This window comes from Penicillium paradoxum (genome assembly GCF_028828445.1).
Source record: "Penicillium paradoxum strain IBT 22861 chromosome Unknown utg000004l_segment0_segment0, whole genome shotgun sequence".
NCBI lineage: Eukaryota > Fungi > Ascomycota > Eurotiomycetes > Eurotiales > Aspergillaceae > Penicillium > Penicillium paradoxum.
In genome coordinates, this window is record NW_026643182.1 from 2,711,518 (window position 1) to 2,729,125 (window position 17,608).

Here is a 17,608-nt window from a genome sequence, read left to right on the forward strand (position 1 = left end):
TGCGCCACGGAATGCATACTCCGTATCGAGTTAATCACAAATCTTACGACGAAAATCAGGGAGATTACAGTTGCAGGGGTATGCAATACATAGTTTGGGGGCGTTAACGCCCTGCCATTCGTTTGAAGCCAGGTGTATCTCCACTTAGGTGCTGAAGCGATCGCAGTTCATTTGATTTGCACAACACACGCTATCGTTGCGCAATTTTGTAGCCCTTAATCCCTAGGGAAGCGTGCCTGGGTTATTACGCAGTATAGCATGACAAATTTGTACGAATGCTGATTGCCACATAGTCTTTTCTAGAACTCTCGGATATTGGCCCTATTTGATCATACATATGTTGACCTGTCAGCATTGTTTATTGCACCCTCATTGACGATTAGATTTTATTTTACCTTCACTAAGGCACGTTCACATGCGCTATTGAATTTTTGATGCTCAGCAATCCTTCACCCGCCACGCGCAATATCTACATGTAGGTATGGTTTCGCTGATCGATTTACCTCAACTTGGCCTGAGTTTGAGAAAACTCGGTAATGCTTTCCATTCTTTTTGTTATCCATCTTCTAGGGGTTCCATTCAAGCAGCAACCATATGAATAAGGTATCATCTAGTAGCCGAGGCGCAGCAAAGACTCTAACAGCAACAGCTCGTCATGTGATCAGATTATATAGGCTAGCCGCTAACCCTATCTGGAGTGCGTGTTTTTCAATTTCGGCCTCTGGTCAGAGATCCTCTCCAGGCACTACCGGCTTATAGACCTGGTTACCGAATTCACATTGCCGCTTTATCTCTTGAGCCAATCATCTTAGTACTATATACTCCGTAGGACGTACAACATAGTTACTTGACCCCTGTCTAAATCTTGTTACTCAAGACTGACTACATCTCTACCTAGATGGTTTTGAGCCATTGAACACGCTCTTATGCCGATTTTGCCCTCTGACTAAAGCTTCATCATCCTCCGCAGCTATAATGACCTCCCCAAAAATGAACAAACCCGGTTATGATAACAGCTTTTCGGTCACAACAGACAACCGCTGGATATAAGCCTTCCTCCATTGGCTCCTCCCTTCCCAAAAACGACGGGCTTTGCGCAATTTGCACATTTGATAGTGCCTGTTAGCTCGAACATTACCATCAGGTTGACCTGAGTGTACGACTGGCAATATGCCATCTCCATACAGCGGATCTGTGCGCATCCCAGACTCAAAGTAGCTCTGCGAGAACAGTATCATCATGCGTAGACAGCAGCTAGTGTAATCTATTGAGTGAGTCTGCTCAACATTACAATGGTTGATGTCGCTTTCTCGAGTGAAAGGCTACGTTCGATAGGAAGGGAAGCATGCCATGTCAGTCATTTCGTAGGCGACTTGATATCAGAGCGAAGACTCTCACCCTCTGCTTGCTAAATCTACCTCTCTCTCTCTCTCTTCTTCCTCTCCTTCTTCCTCTCCTTCTTCCTCTCATTCTTCCTCTCCTTCTTCCTCTCTTTCTCTTGCTTCATCTCTCATCCATCAATATTTTAGTCCAACCTTCGGATAACCTATCCCAAGAAGTATCTCCATTCAACACCATGTCTTCATCTGTTGGGGACCCTCCGCTCGTAGCAAAGAACGACGGTCCCACTAAGATGGCGGATATGAGCGACGATGAAGCTAGTCTACTGTCCTTGAGCAGCCTTTCCCTTGATGAGACTGTAAGCCTCATAGTTCTGCATCATCGTCTCAAGCTAACAGCATCTATCCATTAGTTTGAAAGCGAGCACTATGGTCGGATCACTAGCATAACGTATCAATCTTTCAATGCTAACTACTTGACAGTCGAACATGATCTTTCGATACCCGTTGATGAAGAGACGTCCACAGTTGCTCCTCCTTGCACCCCTAAGACTAGCCCTCCCCGCAAGGACGATTACTCCCCGTACAAGGATTCCAGCCATCCGAGTAAACGCCGTAAGACCAACCTCTTTTGGGAGCTGCACCCTACATCGATACCGATTCGGAAGCAGTCTTCCCTCATTCCTACTAGTATCCTCAATTCTGGCTCCAAGCGCAAGGCCGAAGATGAATCCCCGTGCGAAGAGCTCAGCCGTCCCGCCAAACGCCGCAGGGTCAACGTCCCCTGCGAGCCGCACCCTAAATCCACTCCCATTCTAAAGCGGTCTGCGCCTATTCCTACTATTTCCGTCGCCGGTTTCAAGCGCAAGGCAGACGATGACTTCTCCTGCGATGATTCCAGCCGTCACATCAAACGCCAGAGGATCAACTTCCTCTGGGAGCTCAGTGACAGATCTACACCGATTCGAAAGCAGTCTGCAGTTCTCCCTACTATTCCCATCGCCGGTGTTAAGCGCAAGGATGGCTTCTCGTATGATGATTCCAGTCGTCTTATCAAACGCCAGAGGATCAACTTCCTCTGGGGGCTCAGTGAAAGATCTACACAGATTCCGAGGCAGTCTGCAGTTTTCCCTACTCTTCCCATCGCCGGTGTTAAGCGCAAAGATGGCTTCTCGTGCGATGATTCCACCCGTCTCATCAAACGCCAGAGAATCAACTTCCTCTGGGAGCTCAGTGAAAGATCTACACCGATTCTGAACCAGTCTGCAGTTTTCCCTACTCTCCCCGTCGCCGGTATTAAGCGCAAGGCCAATGATGACTTCCCATGCGGTGATTCCAGCCGTCTTATCAAACGCCAGAAGATCAATTTCCTCTGGGCGCTCAGCAATAGATTGATACCGATTCGGAAGCAGTCTACGGCTTTCCCTACTAGTACCGTCGCTGGAGTTAAGCGCAAGGCCGATGATGACTTCCCGTTCGATGATTCCAGCCGTCTCATCAAACGCCACAGGATTAACTTTCTCTGGGAGCTCAGCGACAGATCTATACCAATTTGGAGGCAGTCTACGGTTTTCCCTACTAGTATCGTCACCGGTGTTAAGCGGAAGGCCAAAGATGACTCCCCATGTGACGGTGCCGGCCGTATCCTGAAGCGCCGAAAGATCAACTTTTTCTTCGAACTACGTGCTAGGACTCCCCCAAAGAAGAGGCGGGCTTTGGTCATCATCAAAATTCCGAAAGCACTTGACTTTGGCTACTTCAAGTAGAAACCCCCTTACACCTTTACGTTCACTTGCTCCGAAAATGAGATGAGAGATGACTTTATTCGATGACAGCATGGATTGGCGCAGGGGAGTGCAGTTGCTTTTGGTTGTTTACAATGTTTACGACGGATGTTTTCACGGTGTTACTTGCTTTTGCCTTTTTTGCCTTTTTTGGTTTTTTGCATATTTGGATCGGGAATTGGCTCAGAAACCTGCAGGCGTTGATTTGAATCCGCCACAGATGAATTGACCACAACCACTTGCTCGCAGATGAAAATCAAACTCTCATGGATTAGATGTAAAGACTTATACGGTCCAATACCTAACTAGCGTACATCCCATTACCTCTCTCACATACCCTGTCTTCGCAACTTGGTTGAACTAGACGGGTTAGGTCCATTAAGGGTGGTGTTGTAGGTAGCATTGTCATCCAGGATCGTGAGAACAATTGTACTATTGCCCTCTCGGTAGTCACTTGTGGGAGTTCCTACCGTCCGATATCCACCGTGTGGCCTCACATGTTTTTTGCCAGTCGCGATGTCCTTTCTCAGCAGAATTCTCTCGAACATTTCTAGCGACACCAAGGGCTGGTAGAAAGGCACTTCGTGACCGGACTCGTAGACACGCACAAAGCTAAACAAGTCGCTTTGACGAACTTGTCCATGAACAATACCGTCCGAGGAGGTGATGTTGACAAATCCAGCATGCTCGTAGCCTCGGGCGTTGATCTCCTCCGCGACGACTTGCCCCCCAAGCCAGTTGCAGTTGTAGTCACTGGAGATTCAAATTAATGGAGATACAGTAACTTCTAATGCGGGATGACTTACGCATCTCCGAAATAAAGAGAAACCTGTACACCAGCATCCAGCAACTTCCTCACGGCCTCGATGGTTCCGGACTCACGATCATCATCACCTGTGTTCCAAAAGGCGTTGCCCACAGTTATAGAGTATTCCGAGAAGTTTTGATACGCGCCGATAGCAGCTTGTACTTTGGGAGTGTTGAGATAATCCACATAGAAGGTGTATGGGAAGGGGTCGGGTGTCAATTCGCGCACATCGTACTCATCTCGTCCGGAATAGATACCGTAAAGTGATTCGACTTTTGAAGCGCAAAAATTGTCGGCCGCGAAGCAGATGTCGTTTCGGCCAGTGGTATAGCACTCCTGGGTTTGATCAAGGCAGTTTCCTTCTCCGTAGAGGTTGTTATACCATTCTGCTTTGACGGAGTCGTTGTATGGATTGTAATCATATGAGTTCCCTGGGAAGATGGAGAAGTTGTAGTATGATTGGTACTGGATCAGTGGATCAAACCATCCGTTTCCAATAAGAATGTTCTCAAGATCAATTTTGACAGCATTGTGAATCCTTTTCTTGTTCTGCTCCACGAAATACTCTGTGTGGGATTAGCTTTCATCCCATCTATGAGCTGATCAATACTGACCATTGAAGATAGGACCATAGTGACCGCCATAGCTCTCTGTGGCGAAATTGAAGCCATTCCTAGAGTACTTCGGGAAAGCACCCATGAAGCCTTGGAGAGTCTTCTACATGTTTGGAGCTGCGCTGGCGGTTGTATTGGGAACTAGCGCAATGTCCGGCTTAGAGTACGTGCCACATGTTTCGTGCTTCTGGGCATAGTCAGGGCATTCCTCGCTGGGCAGTTGGATAATGTTTCCGTCATCATCCTCGTAACCTGGGATGGGCACTGAATACGATAATCCAACCGTCGCAGGCTGGTCAACAAAGAGCTAATAACATTTGAGCTAAGTTCATGGTAGCAGGGATAGGGCAATAACCTACCATATTGCTCACGTTGCTCCATGAATAAGGGTTGTTGTATACATTACCATCATGGTCAACTCCACAAGGGCCAAGTTCCTGGAACAAGCCAATCATCGAAGATGAGCCTGGCCTTCCATTGATCCAGACTGTCAGTGGCGCCTAGTTATATTAGATTATCGTTAATTGTAGGAGGCCTTCAATGATGTTCTAACATACATCTTTCGGATCGCCATTTCTAGCCTCGAAAAACCACCTATTCCAGTCAGCCTGCCTATTCCAAAGCATGTACAAAATGAAAAGCATTCATGCAACGTTGTGGTTGCACCAAGTATTGGAATTCAATACATTATGCTGCTGCTGGCCAGTCTGTATCGGAATTGGCATCTCACCAGAAGATGTGCTGGTCCTCGCCAACATCAGCATAACCAGAATAACTCTTCACATTAGGATCCTGTTCACAGATTCCGGCAGGCACCTCCTTATATCGAACATTAACACCGGCATGTCCCTTCTTCGTGATCAGGTCAGTTGGTGCAGGCACAAACTGGGCCGTGACAAATGGAGCCCACACTGCCAGTGAAATTGTCGTCCAGAGCACCATTTTGGAAGCCGTTGGACTAATGCAGATGAGCCCTGCTCCCCTAGAAGGTCTTGGGGGTGATCATTAATACCCACCACCCCCTCTCGACTGGGGCATCTCATACATATCGCTAGTATCAAACGGGAAGGCTGGGACCGGAAACTGCTAAGATCGTCGACTTGATTTGTTTTGATCCGACGGACTTCCGGCTAAAGTCGTCTGATCGGAGGTGGCCGAATTGCTTATGATTGCTTAATTATGCAGTATTCCAAGGTTGGCATTAACGGGGATTCGGGGATCAGGCGATTAAGTTGGGGTGAGTGCAGGTATTCATCCGATTTGTTTATAACACCCCTTGTTTCGCTTTTAAAACGTCCTTTTTTGGGATTTTAGTCACTTCCCCTTTTCTGTCTGGTTGACATAAATACAGAGGGTAAATTATGTTAAGATTAAGTACAGATTCCTTCTAAACGCCATGTACATATTCACAGAGATCATAGTATTTATACCCACCAGCGCCAGCCATCAATCAATGCCACAGATTAATTGGAATAGCTCAAGCTTTAACCATCTTGAACGGCGTATCATCCCCGTTCCCAGCATCAACATGCGTGAAGTACCAATGATGTGCCTCGAATTGAGACAGTAACGGCAATCCAGTCCCGGTATTCCCATTGAAGGATACATCACCCTCAATAAGCTCAATCTGGGAGGTACTGACAGTAGTATTGTCGGGTGTTGTGATCCAATACTCAGGACTGATGTGCACATATCCCATAGACAGCAAAGGCAGCTTAGGGACCGGGTCGTTGGTATGAGTGAAGCGGTAGTTATTTCCCTGCGCTGTGATATGCTCGGCCAAAGCCCTGTTTGCCACGCGAGGCGAGGCAAAAGCATACAGCTTGGCCGACGGGTAGCCTTTACCCCGGAGATCGGCAGCAGCGAGAGTTGCCACGGCGGCGCCGAGGCTGTGGCCCACAATCACCAGCTCGTAGCCGGGGTTTTGAGAGAAAGCGTCCTTCAGCTGCTGCATGATATCGTCGCGGACCAACTTCCAGGAGGTCCAGAAGCCGAGTTCGGCGAGGCAGCCATGGCATAGATGTGGGTTTGTGTGGAAGAATGTGACGTCGGCGATCCAGTTACGCACGGAGTAGGATCCGCGGAAGGCGAGAACAACGGCCTCGTTGGTGTTGTCTACTGCGATGTAGCCGGTGGTATCTGTTATTGTCGCACTGTGTGTGTGTAAGCGTTACTGCCACCCTGGGTGATAGATTGAGATTACTTACTTGGAGAAATCGTAGAATACAGTCGCGCCTGCTTTCTCTACATCCGGACAGTTGCCTTCGGAGCAACTAATCTTGTGTCCTATTTGAGCTGTGTAGACATCGAGATAGTATGTTGCTGCTGCATACTGGACCCAAAAGTCGAATTGGTTCAATGTGTCAGTTGCGATATCTAACCATGTGTGAGCGACGTGTTAATTAAAGTTAGGTAAGGAAGTGTGATATACCTCGGGGCTGCACCGGGCTAGGGAGGGCATGACCCAACGAAGCCACTGCCGATAGGGCAGCGAAAAGCGAAAAACGCATGGTGGCTTGGAGTCAATGCCGGTACCTGATCGAGTCTGGAGATACCACCAGCCGCGGGATTCCGCGGCTTTATACCGTCGTCGATTGCATGTGGCAGCTCCATATAATTTCTCGATGGGTTCCCACTATGGAGACAAGTCATATCTGCATTGGTGAACGGCATAAAATTCCCGATAGTTCCATAGGCGATCGTCAGTGGTTAGAAAATTCATCACTATCCAGCTCGGGTATCACGGAGGAATGTCCGAATGCAATCAATGATCGGCAAGGCACCGATCAGATCTTATATTGTATCACTAGGAGACGCCGAGGGGGATCCATCGTGAGCCAATGCATCTCGGTTCCAGAGCTGGCAATGGTGGAGCAGATCGGAGGATTGACTCGTTCCGGGCTGGTCCGTCAGCGTGCAAAGGGGGCTTTTATGAAAATTGCATGCTGTGCCCATTTTGTTAAGGGGCATTCCTTATTAAACGTGAAGACAATCACATGGATGCGTGTACAGTTCTACCGCAAAAGTTTCCGTACGACCCGCACCCCATCAAATATATATCTCCCATTTTTGATTTTAGCAAATCGAACCTGCTAACTTCAATTAAATACTATACCCCCAATTTATATAGTAAAATTATATAAAAATATATATTAGATAGGCAATTGGACATAGTATTTAATTTATATTTTTAATATTTAGTATACCACCCATTTGCCTCAATTACTGCCTCAACCCTGCGCCCCATGCTCGAAATCAACCCATCAAAGTAATCCTGGCCTAGCATCGCCCATGCAGCATGAATTAACTCTTCGAAATGATGAATCAGATCTTCTTTGGGACCTTCAAATTTATCAAGGTCCGGATCAAGGCGGTCGATCATTTCTTTAAGTTTTGCCCATGCATGTTCAATAGGGTTCAAATCAGGTGAGTACGGCGGCCATACCATCGTCTCAATTCCATTCTCCCACAACCAATCACGAATAATATGCGCAGTATGGATTGGAGCATTATCGTGCATAAAGATTCGCGTCGAATCCATACAAATTTGGGGTAAATTCTCCTCGAGAACCTCGCGATACGAGAACCTTAAGTATCCGTTGCGTGCTGACTCCGAGTCACGATTCATTTGGAATAAATCGGAGCAACCACCACCGAATATTACTCCCTAAATCATAATTGAGATATTTTTCGACTTCGAGTATGTGGTAATATATTCTTTTTTCCATTTTTTATTTCGGTGGTTGATAAAAAAGACCTAACGGTAACGCTTCCCTTTCCCGATTTTAATAGAGCATTCATCGGACTAAACAATCTTCTTCTAGTCATCCCACGTCCAATTTCGTCGCTCCAAAGCCCAATTAAGGCGTAGCTCGGCGTGTTCCGGTTTTAAATATAGTCTTTTTTTCGCTTTCCAATATCCGTAGCCCGAGGCTTTGACCATTCGAAGAAGGGTATCGTCGGAAGCAGTTAAGCCACTTTGTTCGCGGATTTCTTAATAGGTAATAAAGGGATCGTTTCGAATCAATCGAATAACCATAGAACGGTCATCTGCTGATAAAATCGAGGGGCGACCGACGCGGTTTTGATTATTGCCTTCGTGTCGGAGAGGTTCTTTCTCGAGGGTATACTGAATTGTGGATTTGGATAAACTGAAGTGCTGGGCAATTTTCGCGATTGACAGGCCTAGCTGGGCTTGACCAAAGATCTGACCCCGGAGATAGGGAGATAGCTCATTTCCCTTTATCCTATTAGAATTAATAGGACGTAGAGGGGTCCTGGGAACCATGGTGAATTTTTAAAAACCATGGGTTGGGAGAAGACGCGGGTCAAAAATGTAATTATTCGCGAAAAACGCGGGTGTGGACCCCCGACCGTACGGAAACTTTTGCGGAGGGACTGTACTCCGTAGATCCAACCCTATTGCGTGAGCCGTTCGGCCCGACTGCCATGTGTTGCAGGGGTTTGCAGCCCCCGGCCTCGGAGGGATCCTTAAATGCGTCAAAGTGCCGGTTGACCTGCACTTCTCGGCTTTTACAAGGTGCGATTATTCATATGTACGAAATCTCCAGAAATACCCCAGCATGGGTTCTTGAATATCGTTTCTTCGCGTTGCGCAGTTACCATATAAAAGTTATCATACTAGAACTCACTATCTTGGGCATATAATTTTTACATTAAGCATCCATCCTTGATGCTGGAGTGCAACTCACTCATTCCCACCCGCACGCGGCGATAGCCAGCACGGGTGCCCTTTGCAGCGGTTTCCTTATTCAAGTTCTCCACGCTAAGAGATCCAGCCTGTGAATAAGTCATTGGAGTGGGTTTGGCAGATGCCGCTGTGCGTTCAAGGGCATAGACCTCAACCATCCATTCATACCAGACCTTGCGGTCATCGGTCTGACGGTACATCGTAGCGACGATCTCGCCATTTTCAGGGACACTGAGGGGGGTCTGAGAAGGGAAGGGGCATTAGTATGATCATGGTTTGAAAGGAGAGAGAGAAAGCGATTTGAATTTTTACGGGAACTGACCTTCAAGGGGAAGTATATGGGGAACCAGCTGATCATGTCTGCGCTCTTGGCTTCCATGGTCACCGGGTTGGTGGATAACTCAATATCGCCGTAGAGAACTGTTTCAAAGTAGCCAGCCAACCCGTGGCACACACCTCGGTTTTGAGAAGGGAAGGCCAGACGTGTCTGTCGCACATTGTGGGCATTTGAAACAGTCGACTGCATGGGAGACTGAGGGGGAATGTGTCGGTTCGGATGAGAGAAAGACCAGGCGGTCTGCACAAGGGGAGTTGCAAACTCTGTAGTGGAGAATGACACCGACGGGGTGGATGCCCGGTTTCCATTGTTTGAGCTGGCGGCATCACTGGCAGGAGTATCAGTAGTCGAAAGGAAGTCGATAGCATGCAACATCACGACATATGGAGTCTCTGGAGCCGCCGGGTTGGAGACTGTCTGGTGCACAACATCTGCATGCAATTTGGGGGCAGAAACGGGGGTAAAGTGCGCCGAATATGAGGCCGGAATGGAAATTCCATGGTCGGGATGAATCACGTCGTTCACACCGTCCAGACATTCCGGAGAAAGCTCATTGTCTGCAAATGAGCCCAGCAGCTCCGATACAATGATATCAACGTGAGTGTGGCACATGGTCGGGGCTTGGGGCGCAGCAAATTCAGATTGTCGACCTGGGTCGTTCTCGCCCACCTTTGATGTGGAGAGTAATGAGCTCTCAATGCCCAAAGATTCACCCACGGGCTCATTACTAGCCGGAGCGGGCTGCTGTCGAACCCGAGGTCCTTTCCAGCTCCGCATGTCTGACTGAACTAAGGTCACCTTACCACCCCAGATGGTGTCATTGTGTCGCTGTAGCAACACAAATGCATTCTGGTTCTTCTCTACGGCCCAGAGATCAATCTCTACTCCGGCTTCCGCACTGGCTTTCAGGGCGCGAGTGACAAGGGGCCCACGACCAGCTCCCACAACTGCCACGATGACTTTTCCGTCTGGGTGTGATGTGGGTTTCTTCTGGTCCGCCCAGTCCCTCAGGGCCTTGCAAATTGCCTTCTCATACCACTCATATTTGATGGGGTCTTTTTCAAACACTTCATATGTGATACTCTCCAGATTAACTGTGAGAGGCTGCAGAGGTGCCTGCAAATAGTCCTGGTATCCAACACCAAACCTCTCAATTGCTGTCCGTGCAGGCTGGCGTTGTTGCAGATTGCGAACATAAGAGAGGTGCGGAGTGGGGTCATGGTGCTTCTTGCCAGCCTGTGACAGACTAGGGTAGTCAGATCCAGACAGCGAAGCTTGGTGGCTATCCGGGTCTTCGGTATTCTCGAGTCCCGGGATCGGGCCAACACCACAAAGAATAATCCATGGCACGGTTCGGAGGCGCATCATCTTCGCAATAAAGCCTTGGTGTGACTTGGACAAGACTGGATAACCTTTTTGGTTCTTTAGGAACGCGGATGCGTCAATCGTGAGTATATGAACCGGCTCCGAATGCCATCTGGATTGCACGAAGATAGATGGCAGTTGCTTTGGCAAAGTCAGAGCTGTAATTCAAATTAGCGCAAGCTTCAAAATTAGAGCCACATGGCCTATCACGGCGTGGAAAGCAAGGGATGATACATACCGACGAGCAATCTAGTATGGTATTTGCAGGTCTTTCTGATAGAATCCCAGGCTTCCCAAGTTCCAAAAGGATCAATTTTGAGCGAAGACTCCTCACTTGGCTCCAGGAATTCTGCTCTAGCAAGCGGGGCCAAGTCACCCATTGTGTCAAGCTCGAGCTCCGGGTTATCAACCATTGGCTGCCAAATGTGGAACTGAATGTAGGGGCCGAGGTTCAGTGCGTCTTGAATTGCGCGCGCATAGTAAATGACACCCTCCGAGTGCAAGGCACCGTGATGCAGCTTTGGGCCGGGTATCAAAAGATACCCAATTCCGCAAAAGGCAGCGTACGCAACCTCCAACATCAGAACTTGGCGAGACAAGTCCGCAATTAACGGGTCAGGTGAGCATAGATCAATCCAGCTGCTGGTCACTCCAACCAACTGGCTGGTCGCATCATTCGGAGTGAGGTATGAGTCTGCCTTGGAAAGTGACGGGACCACCAGAGGCCGAATGTTTTGAGTAGTCGCCATAGTCCCTACAGGATCATAAGTCGGGGACTGCAGATTGGCCAAATAAGAAGACAATAAGCCGAGGACACGGGAATGGAAATGCGAGGTCGTAATTGGGACAGTCATCATATCATACTATGCAATCAAATTAGCACTCATGAAGGCAATGTAACCGAGTAAAAGAAAGCACAAACATTGCTCTCATGCACGTTTTGGATGACCCGAGGCGTCACAGTAACCAGCCTATTGTGCTCATGATGGCCAATGCAGAACGCTGGTCCCGGGTCATCTGAAGGATTGTAGCTCTCCATATTGACAAAGAAGTCTGGCGCAATAGCGGGGTGGTTTGGTGGTAGGGATGCGGACGGATGCGCTTGACAAGCACCGAAGCGGCCGATGAACTTGGGACCAGCTCGAACTATCCGAAGAAACTACACGCCTCAGATTTGCCGGCGCAGAGAAGCCTAGTCGAAAACACACAGGGCGTCAACAATCCCAAAGATTCTCGATCCCTTTGTGGAGCGCGGCAGAATAGGTTGGCGGTGAGCTTGATAGGCAGCTGTGGCGATCGCTTGACCTTCCTATCTAACATTTTTTTTCTTCGCTATCTCAGCGTCTTCTTCTCGCCGGGTTTACCCTTCAACATTCTCTCCACTTTCACCTCCGCCATGGCCGATAACCGATCTGACTCCGAAGGTGGCTCCCGAGCAAAGCGCCAGAAGATGGATGCCGGCGACCCGAAGAACAACCCCTACCTCGCTCACATGTACGAGAACGACAATGCCTCCGAAAGCACGGCTCTGGCCAAGTTCAAGCGACACCAGACCACCTCGGCGATGGCGCAAAAGGCTGAGGATGGCGACATCAACCCTTTCAGCGGCCGACCATTCTCCAGCAAATACTTCTCCATTCTGAAGACCCGTCGTGATCTCCCGGTCCACGCGCAACGGTGAGTACTGCCCGACACCGATTTTGTCGGAACGATATACTGACCTCTTCATCTAGTGATGAGTTCCTTCAGATGTACCAGCAATCCCAGATTCTTGTCTTCGTTGGTGAGACTGGTTCCGGAAAGACCACACAGATCCCACAATTCGTCCTCTATGATGATCTCCCGCAAACCCAGGGTAAGATGGTAGCTTGTACGCAACCCCGTCGTGTGGCTGCCATGTCCGTCGCACAACGTGTCGCAGCTGAAATGGATGTCAAGCTTGGAGAGGAAGTTGGTTACAGTATCCGTTTCGAGGATATGACCGGCCCAAAGACCATCATGAAGTACATGACTGATGGTATGCTTCTGCGCGAGGCTATGCATGACCACAACCTGTCCCGCTACAGCACAATCATGCTTGACGAGGCTCACGAGAGAACCATGGCCACCGATATTCTGATGGGTCTTCTGAAAGAAGTTGTGGGGCGTCGTCCTGACTTGAAGATTATTATTATGTCTGCTACTCTCGATGCGCAAAAGTTCCAGCGCTACTTCATGGATGCACCCCTTCTCGCAGTTCCCGGCCGTACCCACCCTGTCGAAATCTTCTACACACCCGAACCAGAGCAAGACTACGTTGAGGCCGCTGTCCGGACAGTTCTGCAAATCCACGCCACCGAACCTGAGGGAGATATCCTGCTGTTCCTGACTGGTGAGGAAGAGATTGAGGATGCTGCGCGTAAGATTGCGCTTGAGGGAGATGAGATGGTTCGGGAAGCCGACGCGGGTCCTATCAAGGTCTACCCATTGTACGGCAGTCTTCCTCCACACATGCAACAGCGCATCTTCGACCCTGCGCCCCCTCCTCGCCGACCAGGCGGTCGCCCCGGACGCAAGGTCATTGTGTCCACCAACATCGCCGAAACATCTTTGACCATCGATGGTATTGTCTATGTCGTGGATCCTGGATTCTCCAAGCAAAAGATTTACAACCCCCGTATCCGTGTCGAGTCCCTCCTTGTTTCTCCCATCTCCAAGGCCTCCGCGCAGCAGCGAGCTGGTCGTGCCGGTCGTACACGTCCCGGAAAGTGCTTCCGTCTTTACACTGAGGGCGCTTTCAAGAAGGAACTGATCGAGTCAACCTACCCTGAGATTCTTCGCTCCAACTTGTCATCAACGGTGCTCGAACTCAAGAAGCTTGGTATCGATGATCTTGTCCACTTTGATCTGATGGACCCACCCGCGCCAGAGACTCTGATGAGAGCATTGGAGGAGCTCAACTACCTGGCTTGTCTAGATGATGATGGAAACCTTACTCCTTTGGGTCGTCTGGCATCCGAGTTCCCCCTCGATCCCGCCCTTGCTGTCATGTTGATCAGCTCTCCCGAATTCTACTGCTCTAATGAAATCCTGTCAATCACCGCCCTCCTGTCCGTGCCCCAGGTCTTCGTTCGTCCCGCTGCCCAACGCAAGCGTGCCGATGAGATGAAGAACCTCTTTGCCCATCCCGATGGAGACCAATTGACCATGCTGAACGTTTACCACGCCTACCGCGGCAGCGAAGCTCAGGCGAACGCTAAGCAGTGGTGCCACGACCACTTCCTCTCCTTGCGCTCCCTCCAGTCCGCCGATAACGTGCGCTCTCAGCTGCTGCGCATCATGGAACGTGAGGATCTCGAGATGATCTCTACTCCCTTCGAAGACAAGAAATACTACGAGAACATCCGCCGTGCTCTTTGCGCCGGTTTCTTCATGCAAGTCGCCAAGAAGGATACCGGTGGCAAGAGCCAATACCTTACCATCAAGGATAACCAGAGTGTGCTCCTGCACCCGTCTACCGTCTTGGCTCACGAGGCCGAGTGGGTCTTGTACAACGAATTCGTCCTTACTACCAAGAACTATATCCGTACCGTCACTGCTGTCAAGCCTGAATGGCTTCTGGTACGTTTCCTATCCCTACCCTGACACCACTATATATCTTACTGACTCTTCTTTAGGATATTGCTCCTACCTACTACGATATCAACAGTTTCCCCAAGGGTGATATCCGCTCTGCCCTTACCCGGGCTGCTGATCGCCTCGCTCGCAAGGAGAAGATGCGCGCCGAGAAGCGCCGATAGACAATTTGTTTCTGTTCAGCCTTGAAATCACGCATGATACGCTTATTTGTTTTGTCGTATATTTTTTTCCCTTTCCGTCACGGTGCCAGTACATTGAATAGAACATTTTCTTCCTTTCTTTGCCATACCATCCTCAACTGATAGCCTGTTTTCTGCTATATGTCTTGAATCATTTGCTTGCTTTTCCCTGATCTCCAAAATTCTGGAGTGTATAGAACTTCTGATCAAGATCCAAAAATCAATATACCACCGGCCTAAGCCTGGTTTACAAAAGCGGAATCATTGAATATTCGAAAATTTGATTGTATGCACCTCCAACGCCTTGGGCCAGTTAAGTACATTTGGGGGCTGCATTCCCAAGGGTTCCCGGATGCTCTATTGGAAACAAAATGTAGTCATGTAATATACAAAAAAGATCCACCTCCATCCTTTGCTGCCAGCATGGTCAACCAGAATGTCGTCGCTTGAGAGACGAAGGGGTTTCACATCTCAGCCGGCAAAAAATGCGGACTCTCAGCAATAGGGGCCGTGCTGTCCATTGACGTTTTATTTGCGCGGGTTTTGCGCCGCGTGTTGCGCTTTCGTGGTATCTGTTGGGTTGAAAGGGGAGTTTGGGGTTTGGCGAGTCCGATCTTCGTCGAGGTTCTAGTGAAGCTGTGGCTTATCGAAGGGTTTTGAGGTTGTGAGGTGTTGAGAGGTGTAGTGTTTTGAGTGGAAGGAGGGAGGAGTTCTTCGCTGATCGACTTATCGGAGGAATCTTTTGAGGAGTCTGAGAGGTGGTGTTTGCGAAGTTCATAGACAAGTTCACGGAGATGGGCGACCTCGTCCTTCAGCGTGGCAATGTCGTCATTTGACGCATTCGCAGCAGACGCTTGTGCTTTTCTAGTTGTGGATGTTCGGCCACGCCCAAGGGCAGTTGAAAGAGCATTATCTGCATGCTGGTCCGCCAATCTGGCATTGTGGCGAGAGAAGGTGTTTTCCGCTGGAACCTCGATTTCACTCAGATATTCTCCAAAGGTATTGCCAAAGTCATAGCACTTTTGCCACAAGGGACGGTCAATGTTCTCCTTCGGCGTGTGCTTAGCAGCTTTGGACCACCGGTTAGGATCAGTGTGAACAAAAGGTGCTGAATCCGACTGTCGTGATAGAAGTTTGGGATCAAAGCCACTGTGCACGGCGGCCTTTACTAATGCATCCGATGCATCTAACTGGTCACAGGAGTCGCAGAGACCGACCATTCGGCCTAGCAACCTCTCAACTGAATCGAGACGGTGATCGGTTGATGACAAAAGGTAGGTCACAGCTCTTTTCAAAACGTTCGCACCTTTCTCCCAGTCCCGTCGAAGGCTGTAAAAGCGTAGATAGGTAAACAGAGTTTCCCAACTGTCAAAGAAACCACCACCCCGAGCAGCCTGGAGCCAGGCATCGGCTCGCTCCGGTTGATCAAACCGTAATGCAGCACCGATCAAAGCCGCATAGATGACCGGGTTGCTGCTGTTCAAAGGCGGAACAATAATGTCCAGCCCATTGACCTTTCGGTGCTTATAAACGCCTCTGCTTCCCAAATTGACAGAATAACCTTCTCCGCCGAGCATCTTCAAAAACAAATCGAAGTCCTTCAGATTCTTAGACTTCCTGAAGAAAGTGATGATTGTGATGACGAGCGATGGATTAAGGAAAAATCGGTTGGGTAATAATGTTCGCAGGAGCAGCTCAACGAGGTCGTTTTGGCGTGTCTGGCCGAATGCCATGATCATGAGCCGGAAAGCCGTTGGGCGATCCGGGTCCCTTGAGCTCAGAATATTGTTAGATATCCGCAGAAGCAGTTCCTGAAGAGACATTTCCTGGCTCGTGTATACTTGGATGTCGTTGGTGAGTTCGGCATCAAGGGCTTCGCGCTCTCTTTTCATTTCGCCCAATTGACTTGCGGCATATTCCTGTGTCACATCACTGTATACAGCGTCCCTGTTCGTCTTAAGCGCAATCATTCGGTTGCGAATATGATTCAACTCTTCCAGGAGCTGAGAGACGTTCACTTGGGGAGCCTCGAAATCGGCAGCGTAATTCATCGAGATGCCCGAGTAACGATGGGCGATAGCCGGCCGTAACAAGATTCGGATGGCGAATTGCCTTAAAGCAAGTTTCTGTATGGCCTTGAGGCGAAGATCGTCCTCCAAGACCCAGCTGGGTAGGGTCTCCTGTGGAAGGAAAATCTCGCTCTCATCCCCCTCATCGATTCCGTGTTCATCCTCCACCGATTGAATTTCCACCGACCGAGCCCCAGCGGCATTAAACCTTCCTCGTTCCGTGTGGAAGGCCCTTATTGATCTGTTGAAGTTGGTGGAAGATGGGGACCCGAGGGGGAAACGAGGAATAGAGCCGAATCCACCCGCTTGAATGAGGCGGTCGAGTCCTCTCGTTTCTCTTCGCGATTGTAATGACGCCAAAATGCGTTGTTCTTCATCCACCAACTCGCTCACCTCGGCCTTTACCGCAGCGATCTTTTCGTCCCAGTCATGTCGGCGGCGATCCTTCACACTGGCATCGGCAAGGGCGGCGGCAGCGAAAATGCTACCGTAGAGTGCGGTGACGGAGTTTCCAATTCGAAGTCGTCTCTTGCTACTGGCAGTTGCTGCCCGCGAAGTAACCCCGTTGGCAGTAGTACTCAAACACCCGACGCAGCGGCAGGAAGACTGCTTCGAAACAGCGCGGGACCACAAACCCTGCATTCTCAGGTCATTGCTATCATGCAATTTGATCCAAAAGGGTAATATGATACACTAGTGATCAATTGGACTCCTCTCGGAGCCCCGGCGCAAATAGTATGGGATTCAATGGGGTAACATGCAATGCTGCAAAATAATCTTGCA

General features: G+C 49.3%; 6 protein-coding genes across 6 annotated transcripts; 2 read left to right on the forward strand and 4 right to left on the reverse strand.

The window, feature by feature from the left end:
- Window positions 1–1,576: 1,576 nt before the first annotated feature.
- On the forward strand, window positions 1,577–3,106 carry N7457_004729 (uncharacterized protein; the record flags this gene model as incomplete). Its single annotated transcript, XM_057175774.1, has 2 exons — window positions 1,577–1,699; window positions 1,754–3,106. 2 exons carry the CDS (start codon window positions 1,577–1,579, stop codon window positions 3,104–3,106), a joined length of 1,476 nt encoding a protein of 491 aa, XP_057032821.1.
- A 347-nt stretch (window positions 3,107–3,453) lies between these two features.
- On the reverse strand, window positions 3,454–5,488 carry N7457_004730 (Peptidase S10 serine carboxypeptidase; the record flags this gene model as incomplete). Its single annotated transcript, XM_057175775.1, has 7 exons — window positions 3,454–3,877; window positions 3,931–4,498; window positions 4,547–4,605; window positions 4,654–4,853; window positions 4,906–5,046; window positions 5,104–5,140; window positions 5,277–5,488. The coding sequence occupies 7 exons, from the start codon at window positions 5,486–5,488 to the stop codon at window positions 3,454–3,456; spliced, it is 1,641 nt and encodes a 546-aa protein (XP_057032822.1).
- Window positions 5,489–6,023: 535 nt separating this feature from the next.
- N7457_004731 (lipase family protein) lies at window positions 6,024–7,056 on the reverse strand (the record flags this gene model as incomplete). The annotated part of the gene is made up of 3 exons (XM_057175776.1): window positions 6,024–6,699; window positions 6,754–6,922; window positions 6,978–7,056. The coding sequence occupies 3 exons, from the start codon at window positions 7,054–7,056 to the stop codon at window positions 6,024–6,026; spliced, it is 924 nt and encodes a 307-aa protein (XP_057032823.1).
- Window positions 7,057–9,217: 2,161 nt separating this feature from the next.
- On the reverse strand, window positions 9,218–11,998 carry N7457_004732 (protein arginine N-methyltransferase; the record flags this gene model as incomplete). The annotated part of the gene is made up of 4 exons (XM_057175777.1): window positions 9,218–9,499; window positions 9,580–11,117; window positions 11,198–11,822; window positions 11,882–11,998. The coding sequence occupies 4 exons, from the start codon at window positions 11,996–11,998 to the stop codon at window positions 9,218–9,220; spliced, it is 2,562 nt and encodes an 853-aa protein (XP_057032824.1).
- A 357-nt stretch (window positions 11,999–12,355) lies between these two features.
- N7457_004733 (DEAH-box ATP-dependent RNA helicase PRP43) lies at window positions 12,356–14,738 on the forward strand (the record flags this gene model as incomplete). Its single annotated transcript, XM_057175778.1, has 3 exons — window positions 12,356–12,636; window positions 12,693–14,559; window positions 14,616–14,738. The coding sequence occupies 3 exons, from the start codon at window positions 12,356–12,358 to the stop codon at window positions 14,736–14,738; spliced, it is 2,271 nt and encodes a 756-aa protein (XP_057032825.1).
- A 482-nt stretch (window positions 14,739–15,220) lies between these two features.
- N7457_004734 (uncharacterized protein) lies at window positions 15,221–17,467 on the reverse strand (the record flags this gene model as incomplete). Its single annotated transcript, XM_057175779.1, has 1 exon — window positions 15,221–17,467. One exon carries the CDS (start codon window positions 17,465–17,467, stop codon window positions 15,221–15,223), a length of 2,247 nt encoding a protein of 748 aa, XP_057032826.1.
- Between the last annotated feature and the right edge of the window lie 141 nt (window positions 17,468–17,608).